Genomic DNA, 27,608 nt, shown 5'->3' with positions numbered 1-27,608 from the left:
TTATAAGACATGTTCAAGGCACATCTCAATATGGTATCCAGTTTTATAAATCACAAGATTTGACTCTCCGAGCATACTCTGATGCAGACTGGGCAGGCTGTCCAGATACACGCCGATCGACTTCCAGATATTGCACATTTCTTGGTCCAAATTGTATATCTTGGAGTTCTAAGAAACAACTAACTGTTACTCGCTCGTCCTATGAAACTGAATACCGGGCCCTCACCGGAGCTGCTCCTGAAATTAAATGGCTTACCTTTATTTCACAAGATGTAGGTGTCTACCTCTCCAAAGCTCCTATTTTATTGGGTGACAACATTTCGGCACTACATACCACTATCAAGTCAGTCTTTGATTCACGTATGAAACATTTGGAACTCGATTATCATTTTGTTCGAGAACAAGTCGAACTGGGGAATATGAATACTCAATTCGTCACAACCGAAGGTCAGCTTGCAGATCTTTTTACCTAATCCTTGTCTCAGCAACGACTCACCTTCCTCATTCGGCATCTTGGTTTATGTATGCTACCTTCCCTTCGGCTATTTTATCTTTTATTTCTTTTATCCACGGAGTTGATTACTTGATTCATTCTCATTGTTTATTTGATTATTTGTTCTAAGTTGATTCTAGTAATTGATGTCAATAAAAGTGCTGATTGGAAGGAGAATTTCTAATTTTCTGTAATTCTAAATCGTAAGAGCCTGATTTGACACGGGAACGAAGGGGAGAGTTGGGGAGCTTGGGGATCTTTGTTTGGCTATTCAAGCGGATTTTTGTGCTTTTCTAAGAGGTAGGGAGATCAAGTTAAGGGTTTGTTTTCATCATTGTGTGATGAAGTTGTGGTGGACAAGAAGAGGGTTACAACACTGACAGATGGGAAAGTGTAATGTGATGACGTTGTGCTAGAGAAGAAGAGGGTTACAACACTGACAGATGGGGAGAGCGTAACGTGATGAAGTTGTGGTGGAGAAGAAGAGGATTACAACACTCAAAGATGGGGAGAGTGATGTGATGAAGTTGGGGTGGAGAATAAGAGGGTTGCAACACTGACAGATGGGGAGAGCGTAATGGAGGCAACACTATGGCCAGTACATGGATAAGAGGAGGTGAAAAGAGGGGTGGGGAGGTGCTACCACAGCAGCTAGCAGCGTTGGCTGCAAGGAGACGAGGAGCAGGGGTTCGCCAAAGCTGATGGTAACAAGGTGGTCAGTGGGCAGGGACAGTTCCTTGCTGCCAGGGGCAGAGGGAGGGGAGGGCCACCTAGGCCATGTTTCCACCCCAGCCAATCGAAAAAAAAAAATATATTGAAAAAATAAAAAAAATTTAGTTGCACCATGTATAAATTCAATTTGACCCTACTTGAATTCAGAGACTGAACTGTTTGACTCGCCTAAAAAAAAATCTTGGCTTCCTTCCTCTTACTGTTCCTTCTCACACACCAAGCCTGAAGATGTCCATGAGTAATCCGTCAGTGTTTCCACAGGCTCCCTCTCGTCTCGCAAGGCCCTCGCCGGACAGCAGGGTGATACTACTTTTATACGTTTTATTATTATTATTTTTTGGGATATTTTGGGTGGAAACTAGGGCGAGGTAGTTTTATAAAATACTTTTGGAATTTAAGGTTTCTGCGAAACTTGGCGCCCGCATGTTACAATAAAAAATTGGGCGGTCATTTGTCCAAAAGTTGAACGTCTTTCTGTAATTTTCTTCTTAAAAAAATATTGAAAAGCTAAAAACAAACACATTGAGCCTGGAAACAGACGCCTTACGCCTCACATGTGAGGCCACCATTGGTGCGAAGTTGGACGCCTCACCCTCCACTTGAGGTGAGGGTGTTTTGAAGGCAAGAAAAGATCATATGAATCTGCAATCCAGACTTCTGGACCAGAAAAGAAAGCGAAGCATGTGACCTAATTGACTGGTGGGAAGACAGGTAGTCTAATGCTACGTACTTGTAGCTAAAAATATATTCTCCAGTGCAGCTTTCTTGCATGCATATAAGCAAACACCTATTGAATTCTTTGAATTATTTGTCACTTCGGTTCCATGTCATGAACTTGGAACTGGAGCCATATTTTGTTGGAAGTACTGATTGATCACAAAGAATTCCAAAACGTCAGCAGTTGGATCTCATAGACTTTCGGTTACTTCACTTGATTCAGACAATCAATTGGGGGGTTTGCTTCACCTTCTTTGAAAAGTTCATGAACGCTTGCTGCCTCAAACAAGCATTACGTTGGGGCCTTAAAACACAAACAAGGTGATGAGGTGCTCGAAAGATTGAAATGCTCTCTCCGGAGCCCCTACAAAGTGTAAAAGACAGTGGAAAAGAAACCTTTTTCAAATACTGATGCGGCTAAGGGGGTTGTTTTCTCTCTGTAGACTCTCACTCAATTGGGCTTTGTTATCATGTCTGCATGAGCTGACAGTAAGCCAAGTTGCTTATGTATAGTCAGGGTGCATACACTACATTCTGCTTATGTATACACGCACACACTATATTGAGTTATGTGTATATGGCGACAAGGACAAGCATGGCACTGGCAGGCTGCACATGGTACATGATCCTTGTTAACATCGTGGCTGAAAGTGATGATGGTCTATGAGGAAGGGGAACTACCATCAAGGGGCGGGCATTCTTCAACCAGATTCTTCAGGTCGTCGATGATCATGACAAGCTTTGTGATGAGCCGGTTTGCCAAGAACTTGGGTAGCCAACCAGCAGGATCCAGCTGCCAGAAACATACCACATACAAACAGGGGTCATCTCCTCGCTTGCTTTCATCAATGCGCATTGTTTTCTCATGCATGCACACAAAGATGTTGATTAACCGTAAAATTAGCAACGCCCGATATATATCGGTAGCCTAGATAGTCTAATTAGTTTTTATGCCTTATAAAATCCGATCTACATATCTAATCTTGATTATTTTCTTTATACTTACATTTTTCAGCAGATGCTGCACCTATTTATATGGGGAGTTAGAATTTTTAAATGTAAACGTCAAACACCGGACAACCGATGGCGTAAACCTGTGACGCCTCGGTTTACCCATCTTTACAAGTCAATTAGGGAAACAGAAACTTTCTGAAAAGGAGAAGTTAGATCTAATTTTTTAAGATGTTGTATCGACCGATATTATATATATAATTGCCAAGTTGTTTATGTTTGTCCAGAATTACTATTTGATGTTAAGTTCATCTATTAAAATGGTCCTTGTTTAGTTGCCATGCAAGTATAGGAACAACATTACTTCAGCGTGCTGTCCACTTTTTCAGAAATTAGTGAATATGTCAATTACGTCGCCCTCAGTCGTCCATGCTGTTTTAGCTTTACTACTACATGCGAATTTTAATTATATCCTTGATATTTTAGAATGTTTAACGAAAGCAAGCAAACTGCAGCTCCTGCAGGCCCTTATTTGGCAGTTTTCATGAAACGTGAGGTCTGAATGAGGAAAATCAGAAAACATGATCCCCTTTCTAAAATTGCGGGGAAAAGGTAGGCCCGAAACGATCGAGGCCAAACAAAGGGGATGCAACGAAGTCGGTATGACTGTTTCACCATGAGAATGTCATTTCATAAGAAAAATAAAACTTTATATTCTCGTTTTATCAAAGATGATGTTCTTAGTAAAAGTAACATAATGTCATCGATAGAAAGTATATGATTTGTAAATCATAAGGATGCTGGTCAAATCATTTTACCAAATGTCAGAATGAGCAGCCAGCCACTTGGATCTAAATCTTGGACGAAATATGAAGAGAAAAAAATAGTTACAGGATAGAGAGCTTAGCCAAAGTGACGCATCAATTATTCAACTAAATTCAGATTAGCTGGGTTGGGGTTGGGTTTGGGTACCTGCAGGACGTAGGTGACCAGGCAGGCGTCGTCGTCGGCCTTCTCAACTACCCAACCCGACTGAAGAAGCAATCCCCTGATCGCTTTGCCCCTCTTCGGCTGCAACCCAGCCGCGATCTCCTTCGGCAACGACGCCACCGCCACAACCTGCTAATACACCAAGAAACAGACATCAGCTTGATTACATTAATGCACACCATGGGCGGAAGCATACGCTTTTGACTTTCTGCTTTGATGGGTACAGGAGAGAGAGAGAGAGAGAATGACCATAAGGAGGAAGGACAATCACCAGGGTACCGTCGGCCATGGTCTCCCTCCTTTCGTAGACGATGAACTCCCGATTCTTGAAAAGTGGCTTGGAAGCATCGCCGAACCTGAGAGCGATGATGCTGAGATTGTCATTAATATCCTTTATGTACTTGGCTTCCACCAGATCAGGATCCCATTGCTGAAACAAGACATAGAAACCATGCCGATCATATGCATATGCTATGTTACAAATGGAAAATTATGAACCTTCCCTTTCGGAGAGACTCTCCGATCATCAAATTCACGTCTCATTTTCGTTGTCCTCAGTACTCGTCGGTTTATTTACAAAAGCAAAGGAAAAGGTGAAAGTGGGGAAAGAAAATGGGAAAGTGAGTAAGAAGCATGAACGGTTCAGAAACTCACTCTTGCGGCATCTATTGCATTGGCTACTGTTATGAACTGCTGAGCGGAGACGGATCTGAGCAGCCAACGACTGCGAAAGACGGGGTGAGAGCCAGAGGAGTCTCTCTTGGAAATCTCGACTCCGCCGGCATTGAGAGCGACAACCTTCCATCCGTCCACTTTGGAAGGGTCAGACGCCGATAGGAGGTCTTGTATGCAACTCTCACTAGCGTAGTGGACGTACCTTCGCAGGGATTCCTCGCTTATTGACCTACGCACATCGACGGACGGCCACGCCGCCACCAACAGCTTATTAAAAGCCCTGAAAGGCTAAAACACATGGAAACAGGACGATGGTGGTGGTGGCAGTAGTAGTAGAACGTGATGGCAGGGGAAGAAGACATAGCTTCAGTTCTTACCAGCTTCTGCGGGCCTCCATTTTACTCATGTTTCGGTACTACTGTGCACTGTTCCCACATCGATTGAAGTTGGAAAAAGAAGGGAGAAAGATAGATTATGGGTCTTCAGCCCCCCAAAGAACTCAGTGGTTATGGAAGCAAAGCACGTGCAACGTCAATGATTCTGTTCCTCCCGGCAGTTTCATGTGCAGTTTGGTCGATGTAACGTGCGCCCCGCAACTTCCACTATGCTTTTGACATATTTTATTTATGGCAAGAGAGAAAGAAAGAGAGGGCTGCCTGATGGCAACTATATATAGAAATCTGTTCCTCGCTCATCTCTAGCAAAAATCCGCCATCCTTTGCCGATGCAACTGTTGTTGGCAGCATTCCAAACTCATGTTATCAGCAAAAATAAGATCGTCTGTTTAAAAGATTACCTAAACATTAGTTCATCTTATTCATTTTTTTTGCTTTTTTCAGAAAAACATTTGTGTCCTCTCCATTCAAAAAAAACAAAAAAAAACAAAGTTGAAATGGATAAAATGGAGGTGCATTTGTCTGTTTCCTAAAATAAGGATGAACAAGTCAACTGCCAATAAGAAAAAAGGTAGACATGAAGAAAAAAAAAGAGAAACCCCAAATGCATCAACGTGAGTGCGGGATAAATACTTGCCTGTTCACAGGTAGAGATCACGAGGCAATGGATGGAGTTAGCTAAAATGAGTTGTTATGGAAGGAGAAGCACATGGTGGGTGCACTGCCCTCTGTGGAATCTGACCCCCCTTTTTCCTGAAAAATGCCATGTAACAAAGACTGCCAAAACTGCTTTTTTCACGTGCCAAAGATAAAGGACGTGAGAGAGAGAGAGAGAGAGAGAGAGGAAAAGTGGGGGAAGGGAGCACAGGCAACCCAAAATGCGACGAATCAAATGCCACAATCTTGCGGAAGCGCCTTTGATAGCCTTACTACATCAGCCTTCTGCTCTCTCAACTCCAAATTTGCCGTCTGTATTTGGTGTCCACCTCTACAACATGACGTGGTTTTTATTCCTTGCCAGATTCCGGTGCTTTAACGAGTCTGGTCCTCCAAACTGCTCGGCTATCTAACACAATGACAACTTCCCGTGGGCCTCACCCTTCAAAAATCAGTACCGTAATTCGTTTTTCTTTTTCTTTTCTTGTGAAAAGAAGGTCCCCCGCACAGATACTACCAACTTTTGCTGTCAAGACTTGAGAGTAAGACTACGCCGCCTAATGGGATGCAACAAATCTGGATCGCTTCCAAGAGCTATAAAAATTTGACGATATCGCTGAAGAATGTAGCGATTTTGGGCAAAGGAAAGTCATCTACCGGTAAACATTAGAAGAAATGAACACCTCATTCAGAAGAAGCCCTTGATTGGAAGTCGAGGAGCAGAAGACTGGTCTATACATGCGTCAACTTATAGGAGTAAATGTTTTACTTTTGTCAGGATAATAAACTTTTCTTTAAATGCTTAATAAAAGGTCGACATGCAAACTTGACAAATAATCTGCTCAAACGAAAAACAGCAACCGGCCAATCAAGAAGAGGCAAGGGAGCCTGATCTGTCCCGCAAACTGTCCACAGCCTCCTTAATACCGTCTTCAATATTGGTGAAAACCAACCTGCCTGAGGGCAGCGAGTCGGTTTGCTGCATCTGAACATTCAAGCATGCCTCGTTGAGTTTCTTTTGTGAAGCTGCACTCACCATGTCCACACGTCAATTACAGCTACAATGACAATACTATGCCTTTTTTTTTTTTACACGATCGGCATCTAAACAGAAAACCATCACCAGAGATCACATATTAGCATTTTCTAGATTTCGGAATAATGATTATGAGGCTAGCAGTTTTGACTTCCCTTCTAGTGCCGTCGGGATAAGGCAAGATCAAGATATTAAGCAAAATTCATAAGTGATCAAGATATTAAGCAAAATTCATAAGTCGAAACCACCAAACTGATCATAACAAAATCGTCTAAGAGTAAGCAGTTACGCACATACATAATAATAATTCTATCCCTTTTGAGCACCGTTTTAATGTGCAATACATCAATAGAGAAGGAATTAGAGGAGATTATGGAGACCAATGGTGTGGAGAATGATCATAAACAAATTTGTAACTATAAGGCATCGTGGACATAAGCATCAAAGCAGCATGCAGTCTGATGAGATTTCACCAAGCATTGAGATAATAATTCATATAATAAATGTTCAACCTGGACCTACCTACAGGAAATCATGTAACTGGACTTTTTTGGCTAATGGAGGTTATCGTTTTATAACGGCCAGATATACATTCACCTAATTGCCAAACCATCAATTTTTTTGTTGATGTTTTAGTGTCTTAGGATGATTAGATTGGGATAGTGATGCTTTTTAATTACTGCATTGTTTGGCAGAAGAATTTGTGTGTGCAAACTCCTGGATCTGCATTTGTTTCGTATATGCGTGGAGGAGAGTTTGACATCTTGAGGAGGCTTGCTTTGGTTAATTTGTATTGATGGTCTTGCTTATACAACGGATGCTCACATTTTATTGTAGTAATTTAGCAGTTGTTTCTTCACAAGGAAGTGATGATTCTAAAGGATTTGTGTGCAGAATCTCCTCCAAGTAACTGGGGATTTCTGAATGTCTGTACAATGTTAAAGTCACTTAAATCTTGGAAGTCATTTTGCATAATCTCTTAAATACATTCGTTGACAGTTGCTCCTAAGCGTGGGTTTTGTGACTTTGGAGACCTTTTGAATGTACCTTCCGTTTTGAATCCTTATGCAGAATTATTGAATTTTCTGTTGTACTATCTTGCAAACATTTGATGCCATTGTTCCCTTCCCAGTGTCTACATTCCCCCCTAAAAACAACGATTCACATTAATTTGCCTGCATGGAAGATTAGGGTTAGTCTGCTTTGCTCTTTCTGTTGGGATGGGAAGGCTTAAGTGGGACACTGATGTGCTCTTTGGTCTTCTTTAGGATCCTTGAACTGCTGGTTAGTGCAATATGTATCCATTTCCTCGCTGTTATCATGATGGAGAATGATATCCGTACACAACCTCCTCACTGTGAATCTCAACTTTTGGGAGGTCTCTACAAAATTGTTCCATGTTCAATATCGCTGGTAAAGTTCTTGTTCTACTTGATGGAGGAATTAGGCATTGGACAGGCATGTTGAAAGCCTTGGCTCTTGGTGCCCAAGCCATTCTGGTCATCTCTCTCTTTCTCTCTGTATCTACATGCTCGATGTGGTTACCCGTTCGCTTTATCAATTCGTTTGCTTCGTTATTTTTGAAGATATAGCAGAAATTCATTAAGTAGTGGTCTATAGCAGGTTTTAGACTTTCTCATTTTAGGATGTGCATGGTGGTTTTGCTTTGATTTATGCAGTTTGCTTTTTAGTGTTCATGCTAACAGGGTTGCATCTTAGCAAGTTCTGTTTGTGCTTTCTAGCCAAGGGTGTAGTCTATGGTTTATCATACCTTTTTATTGATTTTTGGATAGTAAAACCATAATTAGAGTCATATTCTTAGGACCTTTCTAGGTGTATGCACGGGCAGAGAAATCTTGGGGAGCCATTTCTTCCATTTCATCTTGCACATGAGCTTTGATTAAAAGCATTTCAAACCATTCAATCCAATCCAACTCAGTCTTAAAAGTGGCCTTTTAGTTGGCTAGAAGAGTGAGTTGTTGGTTTAGACATTTTTCCTTGATAATCAATGATCAAACCCTCTGCAAGGAAACCTTACAACATGAGAATTTGGGGAATTTTGTCCGCCACAAGGCTCTGTTTTTATAAAGAGACTTCGAGGAGAACTTGTCCCTTGTGTTGTTATCCTTTTGCAAAATCATCATTTCACAAAGTCCTTGTGTAACCAGAACACAAAACTAGTCAAAACTTTGGTGGATAACCTTATATTCTGAGTCTAGGAGAGTCCAAACCCGTAGTTTCCATTGTCATTTACCCAATGATTTTATAAATTTGGCTGCATATGATTGGTTTTTCCTGGGTTTCTTTCGAGAAAAGAGAAGAGCTTAACTCAAACCATTTCCGAAATTCCCACTCAGTTAATCACCTAATGTTATGGAAACTGGTCACCTTTTGATACCTTTTGTGTAAAAGGCTCTACTTTTATGGGAGTTGGTGAACAAATGGAAATTCGTTCTTCTACAAATCAACCCATCTTGTTTTGAAATCACCCTTTCTTTAGCGAGTAGAGTTCCCTCCTCCCGGTGACATAACATTTGATGTCAAAAACTTTTGTGAAAGAGAAAATTTTAAATTTTGCTTAAAAGCCTTTTAAAATTGTCTTCTCACACAATATTATGTCTTTGCTTTATCTTTAGTACCTCCCCGAGTGAAAGGAGAAAATTTCAAGTTCTTGTTACCAATCAATGGAAGAGGAAAAATGAAAAGTCTTGGATATGTGCAATAAAGAAAAATCCTATGAAGTTGATGAAGTCAAGACTAGGAAATGCAATTGACATTAGTGATTAAGCATCTAGAAGGATTTAGGAGGAAAATATCCCAAGAGAGAAGCCACAATGCTCTATAAGATCTTTGCAAGTAGCAAAATGAGAGTTGAGAGATGGGCTCGGGGCTTGTGTAGTCGTTACTCTAGGTCAGTAATCAAGAGTACCGGGTAGGCATATAGGTGATTTATGTCTATTCCGCGAAGATAATGACTTATGAACCTTTTGCTCGTCGAACACCCGTAAGTTGAAACAGGTGGGACACGTGATAAAGCTACACATATCCACCAAAGGGGTGGAGCTTCGTAGTAGCCTTTGGGGTGGTGAGGTATTCCCTCAAAGGTGAAGGTCGGCCTGAAAAGAAAAACAAGAAAAAAAAAATCGAAAGGCAAAAAGTCGAATGCAAAAAAAAAAAGCAAAAAAAAGAGCAAAAGGTACCTGCCAAGAGATGAAAAGCATGAAGGTTGAACTCGCAGGAATTGAATGTGACAATCTTTCGTGGATGTGTAATTATAGGGTCAATATCTTTTCCTCTTTTTGATTACCTAAGATGTTGAGGGTGATTCTTTTATGTTCATATTTTGGAAATTGAATGATATCCCTTCTAGAGATACGATGGCATGGATGCGAAATTAATCCTGATGCTTGTACGGTACTATGGAGAAACGAAGGGCATGTTATTTGTACAACACAAGCATTCAAGCTTATGAGTTAAATTGATTATTTTGAACTATTTTAAAGTAAAAACTTGACATCTCTTGTTATGTTTCGAGGCCTCCTAGGCATATGAGGAACTAACCAATCCCCTTGGTCTTCAAAGGTGTTTGTCATTTCATTACCAAACCACTAGGCCGTTCTTGGAATGGATGAAACTCCTCAAACACAGGCCAATTATGCTTAATGTGACAATTTGTCCGTCTTTTCCTCTATCTTGGGAGAGGCAGATCATTTGGGAACCTGACCCATTATTCCCTCTTAATTGATTGTCTTCTTCAACAGTATAACCTAGACTTAGGGTTGAGACTGTCATAAAAAACCTCCTATCTCTTTTCAAAAGAACTGGTCGATTTTTGAATTATAACATTTTTGTCAAAGTGTTATGAGTTTTGTCCATGGATTCATTTATTATCTGGGGGGTGGAAAGCCCCATATCTCTTGCCTAACCCATTTCCACTGATCGATCTTTTTCTCCTCTACCCCCTCCTTTCTTCACCTTTCTTCCGCTTGGCTGGCGTATGCTTTTTTCAATAACAAAAATGAGCAGCCAAGGGTGGAGGTATTCTTCATCGTCATCAAGTATCCAGTCGTGCCTTTGCTTTAGCAGGGTCCTTCATGTCTTTAGAAGCTTAGTATTCAGTTTCTTCTTGTGTCATGTTAGTTGAGTAGATGCCTTAGGTATTGTACTTGTATGTTAGTTGAGTAGATGCCTTAGGTGTTGTACTTGTCCAGTATAGGTCAAGGTTATTGGTTTCATTTATTTTCAGTAGGATCATATTCTTTCTTAGTTAGATTGTTTTAGTTTTGCTGAGTTGGGCAAGTGTTGGATTGATTTATAGTAGTTCAATCGTTTTATTGTATTTTCTGCTTTAGTGGGTTTTCAGCATAGTGCTTGTCATGTTAATTTTCACTTTCATTGTGGCATGGGTTGTTTAGAAGCTTTGTTCACATAGTTGCTTGGTTTTTTATTTTTTCTGTCTTTGCTCAATTCTTTTGATAAATAAAACTTGATCAAGTTCTTGGGTCTACTGGTTGCGTCTATGACAGGAGCATCGCATCTAAGTGGTCAGCATGTCAACTATGAGTTATGGTTGCACAGGTGTGTGTGTCGGTAATATGTTTCTTTTTCATTTGTTTGTTATTTTATTGTGTATTTCATTCTTTTGGTTTAATACTGGCCGGACAATGCCACCATTATCTGACAATTTGCATGTGTCCATCTGAAAATTGCTAGTAGAAGATGATGGCTGAGCAATGGTTTTTATGCCAAACCTTTATGGCTGAGACCAAAATCAAAATTATTTGAAGGATATGCATTGTGGTGTGGACTCTGTCTCCAAATAAATGAGTTAAAGATTCTGTTTATCAACCTTGGTAATGTTAACTTTTCTTTCTCTTTCTTGGTTTCAGTGTTGATGTCATTTTCACAGGTGAAACATGTGCTGATGCATGGATTGAAAAGGAGCTAATATATATATATATATATATATATTTGTCTATTTTTCTTTCATTTCATGTAATTTTCATGATGTTTGTATACAAACAGTATGAGCTGCTACATCTTAAAGGTACTTTCAGCAGCTTTCAGGTGTCAAGTGTAATGTGCAGTCTTTGTTTCCTCTATATTTTTTACTTGGATAGTGAGATCCTGCTCTTGAAAGGCATTGGAAACAAAAATTTGTGATGCTCTGCATGGAGAGCACTTCACTTTTTCCTAGTGTGATGCAAATGAGTGTACAAGTAGAAATCATAAATCTTCTATTTTTATTAACATGTTCATGAGTTTGGAGTTACTCTGGTTCAACGGTGAAGCTTTTTGACTCTCGGCTCTTTCATTCTCTATTCAGTTTTTCCATTTTCAAGATGTTTATCCAATTTTCCAAGTTTGATTGCATTGGGAGCACATCTCTTGTATAGTGAAGTTTTATTCAACATCTTCTAATTTCTTGCCTTTTGGCATTGACCTTTTTTTATGACTACATTACAACTTTTCTACTATCAATTTAACTTGCTTTTTTCATCTTCTTCTTTTTTGTATTCTTCTTCACCCGATAATATGATTCTAATTCACTTACCTTGTACAGGTTGTAGCTCTGAAGGAGGATGGTTGCCCAAAAGTTTGGGTCGTTACTTCTGATTCCTGCCAGCAGAAAGCAGCACATGGAGCAGTAGGTTTTGATGCTATTCATTTTTTGACAAATTTTTCCTCTATGACTTTGATTGCGAGTCTTAGTTTTTACCTTATTCTGTTTTAGATTTTGTTTTCTTTGAACTATATCTTCAATGCTAGTAAACCTTCTATCAACAAATAGAAACAATACTAGGAAAGAATCATAGCACATACAAAAACGAAAGGTGAAAAACACTACTTATTTGAAAATTTGGTGTGTTTCTAAATGTTGGTACTAAATTCTGCTTCAACTGGGTTCAAATTTGAAAATTTACATGGGGATGAGATCCTTGTTGCATCATGAACATGTATCCAGGACACGACACAACAAACTGAATACAGATCCCGTCATCTTGGTTCTGTTTCTAAGCTAGCGAGGAGGACTTAGATCAGTGAGTGAAAACAGACCATTGACATCCCTACTGGACTGGCTGCAGGTCCGACTTGTTGGTGGTCCTGGCTGTAGTCTATGCAGTTGAAAATCTAGCTGGTCTACAGTTAGATGGAACCTAAAAGCTCGTTCCATTTTAATTTTTCATAGTGTAAAATACTTTGCTGTCTGGTGGTTGCCAATTTGTCTCAACTTGTTTTCTTATGAAGGCAAGACTGTATCCTTGTTTTTTCCTTTTAAGGTTTGCTTAGGAAACGGTTTGATGAGTTTGTTTGTACCTTCTGTTTATTAGCATTGGTAGGAAGAAAGAAACTGCAACAAAGTCTCCTGACCAGACCTGCAGGAACAAATTCCAAAACTGTGGATTCTTGGTTGACTTTACTTGGATAATTGATTTGTTTGGCTTCCCAAGATCTGTTACCCATTGTGTCTAACTTAATTTTATTGCATGGAATCTGATTTGACCCAGTGGTTGCAAAATTCATGTTGAACACAGTCATAGAGTACTTTTGCTATAAATTTCTGAGAAAATACGTATATGAGCAGAAATTGCTTGGAGCAAACAGACAAGTTTCCAGCAATTAATTGATCTAGCTATTACATGAATTGAGTCAGGATTTTAGGTTTGATATCTGCTATTGTATGCATTAGATGCCTTAAATCAAGAGTGGTTTGGCATCTTTCACAATTTTTCAAATTTGTTTATTTTCAGTTGCCTTCTACCCTAGGTCCAGTTAGTTTAGAGAGCAGTGATTTCTCTTAATTTCCTTTCTAGAATTTGGAATATTTCGGGGCACTCGTGAAAAGTCTTGTACTTTTGGTTTTTCTTTTTTTTAGTCTGTGTGTGTGTGTGTATTATCTTGTAGTTAGTGAGAAACTGTTCAACTTGGCTAGCAAATATAGGTTCACTTCTTCATTTTCTTGGTGAGTTTCTGTTCATATTTTTTTTAAATTGCTTCTTTTTTGGTTTGAACTCTCTAATGAGTTTAACATGCAAGGAAGGTGCAATTAGATAGGTGGGATAGAATCGAATAATCTAGTTGTGTTTGATTCTTTAGTTTGATTGTTTAATTGAGCTTTTATGCCAGAAGGCACAAGGATTTGTTGAGACTGTTGTAGCTTGGAAGATTACCAGTTGGGTCTCGGTTGGCTTGAGGCTAAACAGGTATGAAATGGGTATGTATACTATCTTCTCATTCTTCAACCTACTTTAAGAGGTATAATTTATCCCTTTGTCTGTGGCCTACATGTGTATTTTTATGCAAGTTTGTTTTGTGTAAGCAAAACTATAAGGTGCTATTATTTTAAATTCAAACCCCAACTCTTTTTTCAAATTGGGCAAATGCAGTTGATGTTTCATATGAGTGAGTCGTATTTTAAAAAAAAAGGAAAACAAACCATTTGTGATTCTTTGCACATGGGTTGACATGAGGTGTCAACCAATAGAAGCCTCATATGAACTTAAGTCAGAAGACCTTCCGTCAGCCCTTTCTTTTGTAATGAGGGGTAAATATGGGTTGATAACCAATAATTCACCACATGTTGGATCCTATATCTCCAAGCCTTAGTAGTGAAAGGGAGTACTCTTCAATCAATAGTTTTCTCTTCTTTAGTCTTCAATCAGTAATGCTGCCTGCTGCTTTAGAAATGAGGGCTTTGCTCGTGACGTGACTGGTGCAGTAGCCGGAAGTAGATCGTCTGTCACTAGGAGAACCAGCCCAGTCCGCATCTGAGTTTTGAGGCTTTGATGAGTAAGGAGCAAAGCCCCCAGCGACCCTCACGCTTCGCTTTGCGAGTGCTTTGTGGGCTTTGCCCGTCTGATAGTCAAAGCAGTCACATAGAGGGTGTTCCCTCATGCCATTGAAAGTTGCGACGGCTTTTTGGGCTTTGCTAATATAAGAACGTGACATTGGAGGGAACTTGGAAGAGTTAGAAGCAATCTGTTTTGGCAAGATCTAGTGCCAGAGCTATGGTGCATACAGCATGTGAACTAGCTTGGTGAACAACTCTCATGACGGAGGTTGGGGTCGATGTGAAACTTCCTATGGACATGCACTGTGATAATCAGACACAGCGATACAGATTTCCTCCAACCCAGTCTTCCATGAGGAGAGGACAATGAATATGGAAGTAGACTGTCATTTTGTGAGAGACAAGGTAACTACAAAGGCCGTATGGGAAGTCTCAGTTGGCTGATATGTTTCTGTTTACTAAAGCTCTTGGGAAGAAAAGGCTACAGGATTGGGCAAGCTTGGCATGATTTTTTTCATGCTTTCGGGTTAGTGGGATGGGATATGACTATGATAATTGGTCATTCATTATCCACTTGGTGTGGGCAAAGAGTGTCTTGCGGGAAGAAAAAAGGCTGATGTGCGATTCCAGTAGCTGGATGAAGAGAAATAGAGATAGGTGCTGGCCTGGCTGTCAGAACGGGGACTATCGGTACTGCTTCCCCACCCGGTTAGGGGAAGATGGCGCTAGCGCCAGGTGGAAAATCATTCTTCTACGTTGGAGTCTAATAGCACAGTGTGTGGATAGTGAGGAACGATCAAACATTTATTGGGGACCAGGCCTACCTTCCAAAGCTCGTCAAGCTTCGATGGATGGGCTGGTTCGTCTGGGAATAAGCTAACCTATAGAGCTGGCCGTTGGGCCCGTTCTCTTTCAGATCCTCATGTCCTATCTCTTTTCGGGTGACACGCGGTACCACCTTTGTTCATTCCAAGTTGAGCGAGAGGCAGCAATTTTGGAATCTCCCGCCCTCCACTATCAGAATGGTCTCCGATCAATGAAAGAAAGTAATGTGCTTCTCGCCTTAGCCGCCGCCTTAGCCTTCAGAGTGGTGGTGGTTGTTGTCGTCAGAACCCCTCCCTTCCTTGTTGGGTTTCGGTGATTAGCCATGAATTCGATGGATAGCGTGCCATCTCCTTACCTACAGTTTTCAGTGCCATACAGGATGGGAATCCATAAGTTGCTTAATCGAATGCAAGGCCACAATCCACTTTCTCTCCCCGCCCTAATGAACCATTCCTTAACCCCTTTCCCATCCTGGTTGAATCAACAAAACATAAGCCGCTTTTCTCGCTTGCGTAGTGAAAAGCGAAAAAACTCACAGATAAGAAAAAAACAATCTCATTGAGGCGGAAGTAGGTAGGGACCTTTTCTTGCTAATTGAAGAAGCTGTTGTTGCTAGTAGCTTCTTTGCTTGACCCAAACAAAAGAGTTTGTCAATCAACCACTTGCACTTGATTGAGGACTTCCTTCACTTACCGCTACTCGCCCAAGCGCCTAGAACAAGATTGTGTCGCACCCCACTTTCACTACCGCTTCCCGGAAAAGAAGTTGTTTGATCTAAAGCCACTGCGCTAGGTCTCACACCCGAAAGAGTCTTTCACTTTACCACTGGACTATCACCGGTAATAGTCTGTAGCAGCTTCATCTTGTAATGCCCGCCTATAGTCTTGAAGGGTCATGACTCATGACGGGACCAATGAAAGTGGGCAAATGAAGGTCAGATCCGTCAGTCGGGATGTCAAAACGCTTTCTCGATAGAGTTTGGGGTCTAGCTTGCTCAACTAGAGGTGGATCTCACGGATTCCATAGAGGAAGGGGTCAGTGATAGTTGTAGTTTCCCGCTCTCAAGCTCTCTCCATTATCATAGAAATTCCTTGGGTTGGTGGTATTCAAAAGGCGTCAAAGAAAATGGAAACGGTTCTTTAAGAAGGGTTGAACAAGGCTTCTTCCGTACACGTATACTATGACAAGGCTCGCTTAGTGGCTCTAGTAGTCCTTATTATTCAGAAAGGCTCTTTCGATGGTGCGTTGGAAGGGACGGAAGGAGCTAGTGATCACTTCAAGGGGAATAGGCTTGCTTCTTCCTAGTGATCGGGTGGTCCTCTTGCCTAGCGGAAGGAATGAGTCATCCATGCCGGGGCAGCTACAATTGCTTAGGTGAATGAGAGGGCGTCCATACGTCTAAATAAAGAAGCATACGATAGGAAGGAGGAGATGATGAAGGTGGTCACTCACGCTCGTACTATGTATGATATGATCCAGGCCGTCCTTTTTTCACAGCTTTCACAAGTGTATGATATGATCCGGGAAGTACAATACTATGAGATTGTTCATCAATGAACATGAAGAGGAGGAAGAAAAAAAAAGATGGGTTACCATGAGAACAAGGATTGAAGACACACTAAACATGCTAGTGCAAGTGAGGACCTATTTTTCAACTCCAGAGGAGGGTCAGGGCAGTAGCGCCCTTCCTGGGAGATCCTAAAGCCCTAGCCCCGGTCTCCATGGATGCATCCTCATCAGAAGATGCGAGCTCTAGCTCTTCATCTGATGAGGTTTTTGTATCCGAGGATGAGCCAGAGGGCAAGGTTTCATCAGAAGTGGAAGAATTGACTCCGTTGGGGCAACTGGGTGGGGGGAACGAGAGAAGGATCTCTTTGTCCTATTTTGAGGGGAAGAAAGAGACTGGGATTCCTCGCAACCTGAACGAATGCCCACGGTGAGCGAGCGTACCAATCTTGTCTCGACTTTGAAGAGGGGGAAGTCGGGATGATCGAAATCAGAAGCGACCTACGGGATCGCCTCATCGATCTCCTGATGAATGATAGGGATCCCCAGGTCCTCGCTGATAGGCAGGAAAACCCCGACACAACGACTCCAAGGATCTTTTCTCTTTTTTGCTTTCGATGTCATTGAAAGAAATCTGGATGAATCTAGGAACCTCTTCGTCCTTCAAGCTCAAATTCCAGAGGTATGTAATGGGGTGATGGCTCTGATCCGCCGAGCGAGCTCTTCTTTTGATTTTGATTGATGAAGTGTCGTGGTCATGCTCTTACTATTGATGCATTCGTCTTTGTTGGAAAGAAACAGGGGAGTTGGCTGCAAAAAAAGATGGAAAAGAACGATCACGTAATATCAATTTCTCTTCCTCGGCTTCCAATTGCTCGGAAATGATCAGCAGTTATATAAGGGGGGGGGGGGGGCTTGGATGGTGAGCAAAAACAATTGATCAAGACATGTAGTACTTGGATCTGATGTAAATGGATTAAGCCTCCACCCCTAATAAGCGTTAACTTCAATGCATGTACCAGCCATTGTCACAAGGTAATATTTATGAACTTCATTATATGCATTCTGTTCGTACAGTTGGACTGCTAACCTAAGTATTTACAAAGCTATTTGCATTTTATCTTCTATCTTCTGTGGTACCCCGTGGGCGTGTGTCTGTTTGTGTGTATGAATGGCAAATGCATGTCTTGTGTGCCTCTTGCATGCACATACAGTTCAAGTGCATGTGTCATTCATGTGTTAACATGCATGTGTGAAGGGAAAAATCTATAATGTTGTTCTTTGATCGTTAATGGTATGACAATCTTAATGGTATGGAAAATTACTGTGTTCTGCAGAAAGAAATTAGTTCAACCTGGTTATGTTTTCTTATTGGAATGAAGTAAGAACACACTACATGCACTCGTAATTGATGCCACAAGCCTCATTGAAGTCATGCGCTCGTATGTTGCTTCCTGTCCTAGATGAAGTTATCATCTCCAACTTTTTGATATATCAGCCTTTCTTTTGTATTTGTATGGCAAATTACTGTTTTCTGCAGAAAGAAATTAGTTCAACCTGGTTATGTTTTCTTATTGGAATGAAGTAAGAACACACTACATGCACTCGTAATTGATTTCATTATTGTTCTGGTGGAAAAAGATTGATGGTGGTGCATCAATCTTAAGATCTTAGGTTAAACTTGATTATTTTATATTGACAAACCTGATATGGGATAGAAGGATTTGAATCTGAACTTTAATTAAGGCAATTGAGATCAGCTGACTGCTGCATGTTACCAAATGGCCAAACAATTAAAAACGGTCCGGGTTTTCTATTTGGCGAAGTGCCCTTGTGTTATGTAAAAATGAGTAGAGGGTAGGTTTGGCAATCGGTTAAGCTGATTGCTTTAAAGTGCGCATTGTTTCTAATCTTTTCTTTCCAACTGTCCCATCAACAAAATCTTTTCTTTCCAACCGATTTTAGAAAACCCTATTTGACAACTGGTGCCCATCTTTTTGGGTCTTCTAAATTAAATTTATGCATGACCTATCCGCAATTGACAGTGCGTCCATGCTTGGGTGATGTGGAATTATGTTTGGAATGACAACCCACGATTCATCGGCACATGATGGTTGTGGCTTTGGTATTTTGAGTATGCTAGTACAATGATGTTATTGTTTTACTATATATATATATATATATATATATATATATATATATATATAATTGTTTTTCTGTTTAGCTTTTAGGTTTATTTTCACTGACATTTGGTGGCTGTCCATAATGGTTGAGTTTTTTGTAATGTACATGCTCAGTGTAATGTACATGCTCTTGATTTTTGTCTTCCCAAAGTTTTTCTTTGTGAATCGTAGCCAAATTGGTGCACTAAAAAAGTTGAGAGACTATATAAGAGGACCCAAAGTGGCTGCATAGGCGCATTGACCAAAATTTTGGCAATTTCATCATGTGGATAACATCAAAATTAAGTGCAATATCTATTTGGAGGCCAGTCAATTATATATATCTGGGGCCCCATGTTTGTTCTGGTTGAGAATCTTGACTTGCCCAATATTAATGGAAGTCCAAAATCAATGGGCCATATCATATTGTTAAAGGTGATTTAAGAGGAGCAAATCGATGGGGCATATTGTTAATTGATTGGCGGTGGTTTAAGATCAGGAGGTCAACACAAAACATCGACAGAGACAGCAACGACGTGACTAACTCTCTATGCTTTAAATTAATGCCCTTCACTTCCTTCAGTTTGCCGCCCATTTAATTGGCAGGGAGAGGGAGATGATGAAAGCCTTTCCTTGACAGAGATATCACAGAGATATATATCTATATCCAATAAAGTGCTTTTATTGCGCAAAAGGAAGTGGGCTCACTGAATGAGAGCAAACAGCTACTGAACAGCTGATCATCAGCATATGGCATGGGAAAGTGGGGCCACCGACAAAACGGTGAAACAAATTTTGCAACTACCCAAACATATATGTTATAAGACGCGCCCAAGTCAAGGAACATGCTATGTTTCCGTCATCCAAGTTTGATGAAGACTCATATGGTAGTGGGGGGAGATATATGGCAAGGGCCAAGCAGTTTCGTGGAGGAGATTGCAAGGGATAGCGAGAGAGAGAGAGAGAGAGAGAGATGAAGACGGAGGGCCAGAATTTGACTGGTGAATAGTGTGTTTTTGACGATGGAGCCAAAGTTGGAATGACTCAAGCACAACCATTCCTTCTTCTTTGGTGGTCACAGAATAGAACAATGCCGTAAGAGTAATCAAATTCAGAACGACAACATATGCTGTTTATTTTGATTCAAATTCTGATAGACTGCTTTGAGAAGCCATGGGTGTGGTTTCGTGGGAAAGATGGAAAAGTTGGCTGTGTCCAAAATACATGTGCCCACAGATCTTGTTCTCTTCATCTTGGTTCTGTAGTTGATGGAAATATCCAGTGCCCTTACCATGGTTAGTACAGTGGAAGAAACTATATTAAACTTTCCTTAGTGGAAACTCAATCAGCTTCGAGTAATTCTTATTTTGCAATACATCTGTCCAGACTAACTTGAAGCTTTTCTGTTGATAGTTTGAGAAAATTTCTAAAAATTCTCAAGTACATAGTTGAAAGTGCGACATGTTTATCGTGCATTTGCTGAAGTTCTTGTTAAGACAGGACCCAACTTTCTTCTGTTGACTAAGCAATCGGTTTGCCTTAGGTTGGGAGTTTCAACTGATCGCAAATGTCAGAAAATGCCATCAGCAAGGTTGCTGGATATACGAATAAGATCCCTACCATGCTTTGAACAGGATGGATTTGTGTGGATCAGGCCTGGAGATGCACCTCCTGCAGCCACCCTTCCTTCTTTGAAACCTCCACCAAGATTTGTGATCCATGCGGAGTTAATGGTCTACCATACTGTAGGATTGTCTGCACATTGCCAAGTTAGAGCAGTGTCGACCACAGGGCATTCCATAAAATTCAATTGATGAAAATTTATGGATTCACATATATCAAGTTTGTCCTTGTTGTAGTAGCATGATACATATATGTTTTACATTGTGGTGTTCTTTCAGATAACAATGGGGATACCTATTGAGCATGGGCTGCCTATAGACAATCTTTTGGATATTGCACATGCACCATTCACTCACACATCTACCTTTGCAAAAGGATGCAGCGTACCAAGGTCTATTTGCTGAACTTCATTTTAAGAAATCCCTTGTGATTAAATGTTTGATTAGGAAAAGGAAATGTCTTAGAATTCTTGTTTTGTTCACTTTGAAGGTGCACTGACCTTTGCAGCCTAGTGAAGTTCCTAACACCAGAAAATGGACTACAAGGGCATTGGGACCCATATCCAATTGACATGGAGTTCGGGCCACCTTGTATGGTAATATCAGCCATCGGAATTTCTAAGCCAGGGAGCTTAGAGGGACAGAACACGAGGCAGTGCTCCACCCATCTACATCAACTCCACGTGTGTCTTCCTTCAACAAGGCAGAAAACAAGACTTTTATATAGGATGTCTTTTGATTTTGCTCCATTTCTCCAACACCTCCCCTTCATGCAAATTCTGTGGAGGCATTTTGCAGAAAAGGCAAGTCATCTCCTCTTTATCAAAGAAACTTAGCAATGCAATTGTGTACATACACGCATGCAGAGTATTTAGCAGAGAAGATGAACCCCTTCTCTCGTTCAGAGAAATGTGGAAATGGTGATTGTGTTCACATTCTCACATAGAAACAGCTGTTTGCATACTATGTTGTCTTTCTAGAGACTGTTAGGTGTTCCATTCGTATGTTTTCTGATCAATCATACCAGATTGGTCTTTGTTTTCACTGCACTTGAGACAATCATCGCTAAGGTAACTTCTAACTGCAGCTGTATCCCAAACCAGCATGCCTATGCTAACAATTCTGACAAGATTTTGCTGTTTGCGTGACCTAATGGTTGCATAAGTCGTAGTCATAAAATGACATCACTGTCGCTTCTGGAATTTCATGTTAGAACTGCATGCAGGTCTTAAATGAGGATCTAAGGCTTGTGGAAGGTCAGCAAGAGCGGATGATCAATGGGGCAAATGTTTGGAACTGGCCTATGTGGAATATATATATATATATATACATTACGTATTAGAATATGTATGTATCATACATATATTTTATATAATATTATTATTATAAAATAAGTATTACATATTATTATATGTACATGTACATGACATATAATATATATGTATATATAAATTTATTTAATGTACCTGTAAATCACAACTAGTATAATGTAATAATATATACGAGATTATATATTATTATGTATATACTGCATATATACTAGTTCAAAATATACATATATATTGTACTTATACGTAACAAATATATAATACATATATGTACCATATATAGACATACGTATAAGTAACTATATATTTGAGGGATGACGATCAGGTCGCGTTCTATGTTGATCCGAGGGTTGATTTCGTATCCTCCGATCTAAAATCCGAAGTTTTTTAAAGAAGTCAAATGAAATTAAATCCAAATTTCAAACGATGGTGGAGCGAGCGGGCATGAAGGAAACTTCAAGAACAGAATAAGAAAGTAACCTTCTCATTAAGAACGTAACCGTCTCTTGCCTTTCCCGCTTTCAGCCCTCAACCACCACGATCGCTGCTCGCTCTCCTGTCGGCGCTCGCTTTCCATCGGCGACCTCCTCCACCACCACCGTCGTGTTTCGAAGGTAAATACCTCTTCTGTTTCTCTCTATTCCCCCACTGTGCCTTAGCGATGGCGAGGGAAGGAGGCTGCTCCAGAGGGCGTTGGGTCGAGAGAACTGTGAACCTAGGCACTGTTACCAAATCCATCAGTTATAATCGACGCTGACCTTGACATCTTTTTTCATCCCAGAGAACACCAGAGCGACGGGGCGCTGTCAGAGAAGAAAGAGGAAGAAGAAAAAGAACATGGTCGCTGATTCTTTTGAGTCTTTGTGGATGTTGGGTTTCTCGTAAGAGCGGCAGCCGCATATAGGGAGGCATATAGGGATCGTGTGACCCTAGACAGCATTCCGGATCACTCTCTCCATCCACCTCACCGCTCGTCGGAGTAGCAGATCGATCATCGTGCCTCTCGCCTCCCTACCGTTTGGACCTCATATCTGATCAACGTTGCTCTCCTTCCTATCGTTGTTCTAACTGACGCTTTCTAAGGTTTCAAGACTTTGATCTGACATGATATCCAGCATGTTTGCATGAGGAAACTCAGTTTTATAGGCGAGAAATCTCTCTCAATTGTTCGTCTTCTTCTCCCTTTGCTTTCTATGGTTTCCTTCACTAGAAACATGTCAATCTGTCCTTTGTCTGAGGTTCTCTCTACGTTTTATGTATTTTGGCACCGAGAACGATGGAAGGGGGAAAGACGACTTTGAGCCGCAGCCGTCGATAGACTCGTTGGACGACGGGTGCCATATGCACATCTTCAGTTTCTTACCTCCGCTCTCTGGTACTTTATTGATCTCGACTCTCCTGTTCTTTTTTTTTTTTCTGCTTTCCTCTTTTCTAAGTTTTTGGTATTGCATGCTCAGAATGGTGGTCGACTTGCCTCTTATGTGAGTCTAATTTTTTGTGGAGACTGTGAGTCCAATCGTAGATTTGGCTAAGTGGTTATCCTGTGAAACGTGGGCTTTTAATAGTCAATGAGCATGATCGGACTTGGGGATTGCACATATTTGGATCCGTCAACCATTAAATTTATTATTAAAATGCAGCAGGACATACCCCTACATCAACATCTCAAGCAAAAAAAATACTTATATCTCAATTAGATTGTTTTTGTCTCTTCTTATGTGAAAAACTAGGGAAAAACACGGGACCCCTAGGGGTTGGACTTTTTAAACCAGTAGAAAAAACGGTTGTCATTCTGAGACTACATTTCTAGAACAGGTTCTTAGCAGCTTGAATGGTCTGTTGAAGATTTTTATAATCTCCAATCACAAGAATTGAAGCTGGTGGCTGAAAAGTTGCCTAGAGGGGAGGCGTGTCCTGCAAAGGGAGTATTCTTCAATCAACAGTTTTCTCTTCTTTAGTCTTCAATAAGGAATGGCCTTCGGTTGATGTTGCTTCTTTGTTTATGTGTCCCAATCTAATATGTAATCTGGGGAAGATTTAGATTTTTTTCACAAAGAATATTCTTTGTACATACCATTTTTATTAATAAAAGGAGGAAACGGATCCAGCATTAAGGCTGGATGTAATGAAAAAAACCACCAATTTTTGTTTGTACTTTATCATGAAAAATTTATCCAGAGAAGACACAGTGGAGGTTGTACGTGCAAACAAGAAACAAGGCATAAATGACCAAATGAAAATTGCTAATGCTGCCAACGTTTGCATTTTTAATTGGACCTAGCAACTTTTCCTTTTTTTCCTCCTGCAAATGAACATCTTCAGTAATGTTGCCTGCTGCTTTAGAAACGATTTTTTCACATGCACACTTTTTTTTTTTTTCTAAAAATCAAATGGTGGTAAGGTCATCACTAATAAAGACACGTAGTACTTCGATCTGATGTAAATGGATTAAGCTTCCACCCGTAATAAGCGTTAACTTCAATGCATGTACCTGCTGTTGTCACAAGGTAATATTTATGAACTTCATTATATGCATTCTGTTCATACAGTTGGACAGACAACCTAAGTATTTACAAAACTTTCGTTTGCATTTGTATGTCTGTTTATGTGTATGAATGGCAAATGCATGTCTTATGTGCCTCTTGCATGCACATACAGTTCAAATGCATGTGTCATTCATGTGTTAACATGCATGTGTGATGGGAACAGATCTATAATGTTGTTGTTCTTTCATCTTTAATGGTATAACAATCTTAATGGTGTGGCAAATTACGGTGTTCCATGCAAAAAAAAAAAAAAGTTCTACCTGGTTATGTTTTCTTATTGGAATGAAGAAGTAAGAACACACTACATGCACTCCTAATTGATGGCACAAGCCTCATTGAAGTCATGCGCTCGTATGTTGCTTCCTATCCTAGACGTTCATGATATGTGTTTTTTTTTTTTCATTTGTTAGCATCTGCAACTTTTTGATATATCAACTTTCTTTTGTATTTGTCATCTTATATATTTTGTTTACAGATACACATGAAATTTCACTGTTGAACACCGAAGGATACTCTGTTGCAGCAAGCTTAGCGATAAGGTTTTACTTTCGCTATCTTTTATATTTTTTAGTATTATATATTTTGTGGATTAATGTTAGTCTCATGTGCTTATTTGGCACACTTTGCTATAATCTCTTTACAAAAAGTAGTCTTTAGTGGTATATCACTTTCTTCGAATATTCAAATTTTTACGTTTTGTTTGTTTTTAATGGTAGGGGAAAGCACAATATCAGATCCAGTTGGTTGTTAATAGCTAAAGGTTTGTTGCTTTGCAGCTCAGGTATGCATACAGTAATCTCACTACTTGAATATTACAATGTTCACATATTTCCAGGATAGTTACAAGTCCATCTGATTCTCTTCTCATTGAACTTCAATAAGGTTGGTTCTTTTGCTTTTCCTGCTTTCTAACTTAAATTTTTTCTTGAAAAGTTGATATTTCATCTAAAATTGTTCTTCTAGGTGACCATTGATGTGTATTTAAAGTAGACCATTGATGTAGATGTATAGTAGACCATTGATCTAGATTTACAGTAGACCCAAATTCTAGTTTTTTGGGTTTAGATAATTCCCAATAATCCAACTCTTCTGTCTCTACTTTCTACGGAAAGTTGAAAACTACCCCATAGTATCGAACCTTCCTTTTTTGTCTAGTTTTGGTAAATTATGCACTTTAGGTGGTCTCGAAACTATTTTGAAGGTAATCAAATGCGATAAGGAGCAGTAAGTAAAGTAGCTCACCAAACGTCAGGTGCCCAAAACGAAACATATAATTATTAGTCATAAAACATTGATTTTCCTGTTAAAAGAAAGCATGAAATGCTTCTAAATCTTGTTTGAAGGCACCTCGACCACAGCACATTTATCCTTTTAGTTTGAGGGAAGTTCCCAGCAGGCAGCAATAATTCTGCCAGACCTTACTGTATGGTGGTTGGAGTTCACTTTGGCGCTCCTTTCATGAGCCAAGCCTGTCAAATAATATGGTCGAAGGCTCATTTTTCATAAGAGATAATTATAGCTCAGCTCGGCGAGCCCCCATCACAATGCTTGAATGTCGTTCATTCAAGTTAACTGGGGTCTTGTGCAAATCTGAGAACAGTTTGTCTTGTTTACAAGGCCTACCAGCAGATCCCTGAAGCTTCTTCCAAGGATGTCATAGATCTATAGTACATCTAAATACCTCAAATGTGATTAAAACATTGTCATATAATAGGCATTCCTTTTTAGAAAAAAATATGTTTTTTATACGTTACAAATAAGTTCCGAAGAGGACTGCAACAAAACCTATTTTCTGGAAAAAAAGAACCAAAACAAAAAGAAGGCAAAAAAAAAAGTGTTTTTTGGTGTCGTTTTGCAATCATTAGGCTTTCTTTTTTTTGTTTTCCATCGTTGTGTTTTTAAGGGCTTTTATTTTATGTGACCGGAAAAGGGTGTTTTCGTTTTCTGGTGACCGTTTTCGAGCTTACACTTTGTTCCAAGAATGAAAGCCAACAAGGTTTTGTTTTAAGAGAATTTGGCAGCAGAACAGTATTTCAGACATGAGCGGATAGTGCATGATTTGCCATAATTCAAATTCTTTTATAAGGACGATTTGTAAATCGCAAACGCAGGCGGTTTTGTGGTGAGGTTGAGTAAATTTTCGAGAAATCTTTGCTTTGAATGTGCGATTAGGAGCTTGGCATCACACTTGAGACGTTTTGCTGTTCAAGCTCTGTTTTAAGTTCTCTCGGTCATTAGTGAAATGGGTTTAGAACGACAGGTTTTGGATTTTTTTTTTTTGCTGACATGAAACTAAAATACATCTGATTGTAGCTTCAGAATAAGCGTTTTTTGAAATAGTTCTGATGCAAAAATGAGGGTCTGACTAATTGGAGCATTACTTGCTTATTGCGTTTTTTTGAAATAGTTCTGATGCAAAAATGAGGGTCTGACTAGCAGGAGCATTACATGCTTATATTCTGAATCTTCACCTTGACAGCAGTTTCAGGTGCAGTTTTCACTTCAGTATCATTGGAGTCGTCACCAATGTTTGTTAGCAGCATCTTGTTAGTGGGTTTCTGTAAGTGAGAAAACCACTTCAATGCTCGACAGAGGATAACCTTGTAGACAGCTCTTATGCATCTTATGGCAGATCTTTCATATGTGTGTGTGTGTATATATATATATGGTTTCATACTGTAATTGTTAGGGTAGAGATTTTTTCTTTTTGCTGGTCAAAATTGTTCAGTTTTCATTTAGAATGGTGCACCCTTGATAACTTCAGGTACTTACATCCAAATTGTTGTTCTATGTTTTCTTACAGCTATATACAAATCAGTATCAAAACCTTGATTTTTCACCTGTAGCTGTAAAGTTTGCATGGGAAGCTCTTTATAAGACACTTGTATCCAAATTATTGTTCTATCAATTCTTTATCAACATATTTTAGATTTGTTTCTCTTGTTATTTGTGTTATTCATGCAATGTGTGCTTGTGTTGTATCTTCATCTTGGTTGTAAGCATAATGAAGTAGAAATGTTTTATGTTAGTTTGATCTTCTTGCATGTAAGTATAGTTTGATGTGAGTTTTACAGATCTTCATGTCAATAAGAAAAATTGTCTTTGAGAACTATTTTTTCTACTTTTTTTTTACAGAAACTGTTCTGAATTGTTAAAAAAATTGTAAATTTTGGTCTCCTTA

General features: G+C 39.8%; 2 protein-coding genes across 2 annotated transcripts; one reads left to right on the top strand and one right to left on the bottom strand.

The window, feature by feature from the left end:
• Nucleotides 1-2,426: 2,426 nt before the first annotated feature.
• LOC116257786 (uncharacterized) lies at nt 2,427-5,361 on the bottom strand. The gene is made up of 5 exons (XM_031634772.2): nt 4,936-5,361; nt 4,538-4,787; nt 4,155-4,313; nt 3,866-4,012; nt 2,427-2,735 (listed from the first exon to the last, which is right to left on the bottom strand). The coding sequence occupies exons 1-5, from the start codon at nt 4,962-4,964 to the stop codon at nt 2,604-2,606; spliced, it is 717 nt and encodes a 238-aa protein (XP_031490632.1). The 5' UTR covers nt 4,965-5,361; the 3' UTR covers nt 2,427-2,603.
• Nucleotides 5,362-16,718: 11,357 nt separating this feature from the next.
• On the top strand, nt 16,719-27,338 carry LOC116257665 (chlorophyllide a oxygenase, chloroplastic-like). The gene is made up of 10 exons (XM_050078943.1): nt 16,719-17,451; nt 17,571-17,804; nt 20,475-20,700; nt 20,833-20,945; nt 21,044-21,356; nt 22,407-22,495; nt 22,663-22,964; nt 23,165-23,256; nt 24,903-24,966; nt 25,144-27,338. Exons 2-7 carry the CDS (start codon nt 17,779-17,781, stop codon nt 22,727-22,729), a joined length of 834 nt encoding a protein of 277 aa, XP_049934900.1. The 5' UTR covers nt 16,719-17,451; nt 17,571-17,778; the 3' UTR covers nt 22,730-22,964; nt 23,165-23,256; nt 24,903-24,966; nt 25,144-27,338.
• The last annotated feature ends 270 nt before the right edge of the window (nt 27,339-27,608 follow it).

The sequence above is a fragment of the Nymphaea colorata genome, chromosome 7, assembly GCF_008831285.2.
Source record: "Nymphaea colorata isolate Beijing-Zhang1983 chromosome 7, ASM883128v2, whole genome shotgun sequence".
Lineage (NCBI taxonomy): Eukaryota > Viridiplantae > Streptophyta > Magnoliopsida > Nymphaeales > Nymphaeaceae > Nymphaea > Nymphaea colorata.
This window is presented reverse-complemented; position numbering and strand designations above follow the sequence as displayed.

Bases quoted from the DNA above. Each gene is read 5' to 3' on its own strand.
- LOC116257665 (XM_050078943.1), top strand. From the start codon at position 17,779: ATGCATGTACCAGCCATTGTCACAAG. The intron at 20,701-20,832 runs GTTAGAGCAGTG...GTGTTCTTTCAG, and splicing joins GATTGTCTGCACATTGCCAA to ATAACAATGGGGATACCTAT. The intron at 20,946-21,043 runs GTCTATTTGCTG...TTCACTTTGAAG, and splicing joins AAAGGATGCAGCGTACCAAG to GTGCACTGACCTTTGCAGCC.
- LOC116257786 (XM_031634772.2), bottom strand. From the start codon at position 4,964: ATGAGTAAAATGGAGGCCCGCAGAAGCTG. The intron at 4,788-4,935 runs GTAAGAACTGAA...CGATGTGCGTAG, and splicing joins ATGGAGGCCCGCAGAAGCTG to GTCAATAAGCGAGGAATCCC. The intron at 2,736-3,865 runs GTACCCAAACCC...TGTTTCTGGCAG, and splicing joins TGGTCACCTACGTCCTGCAG to CTGGATCCTGCTGGTTGGCT.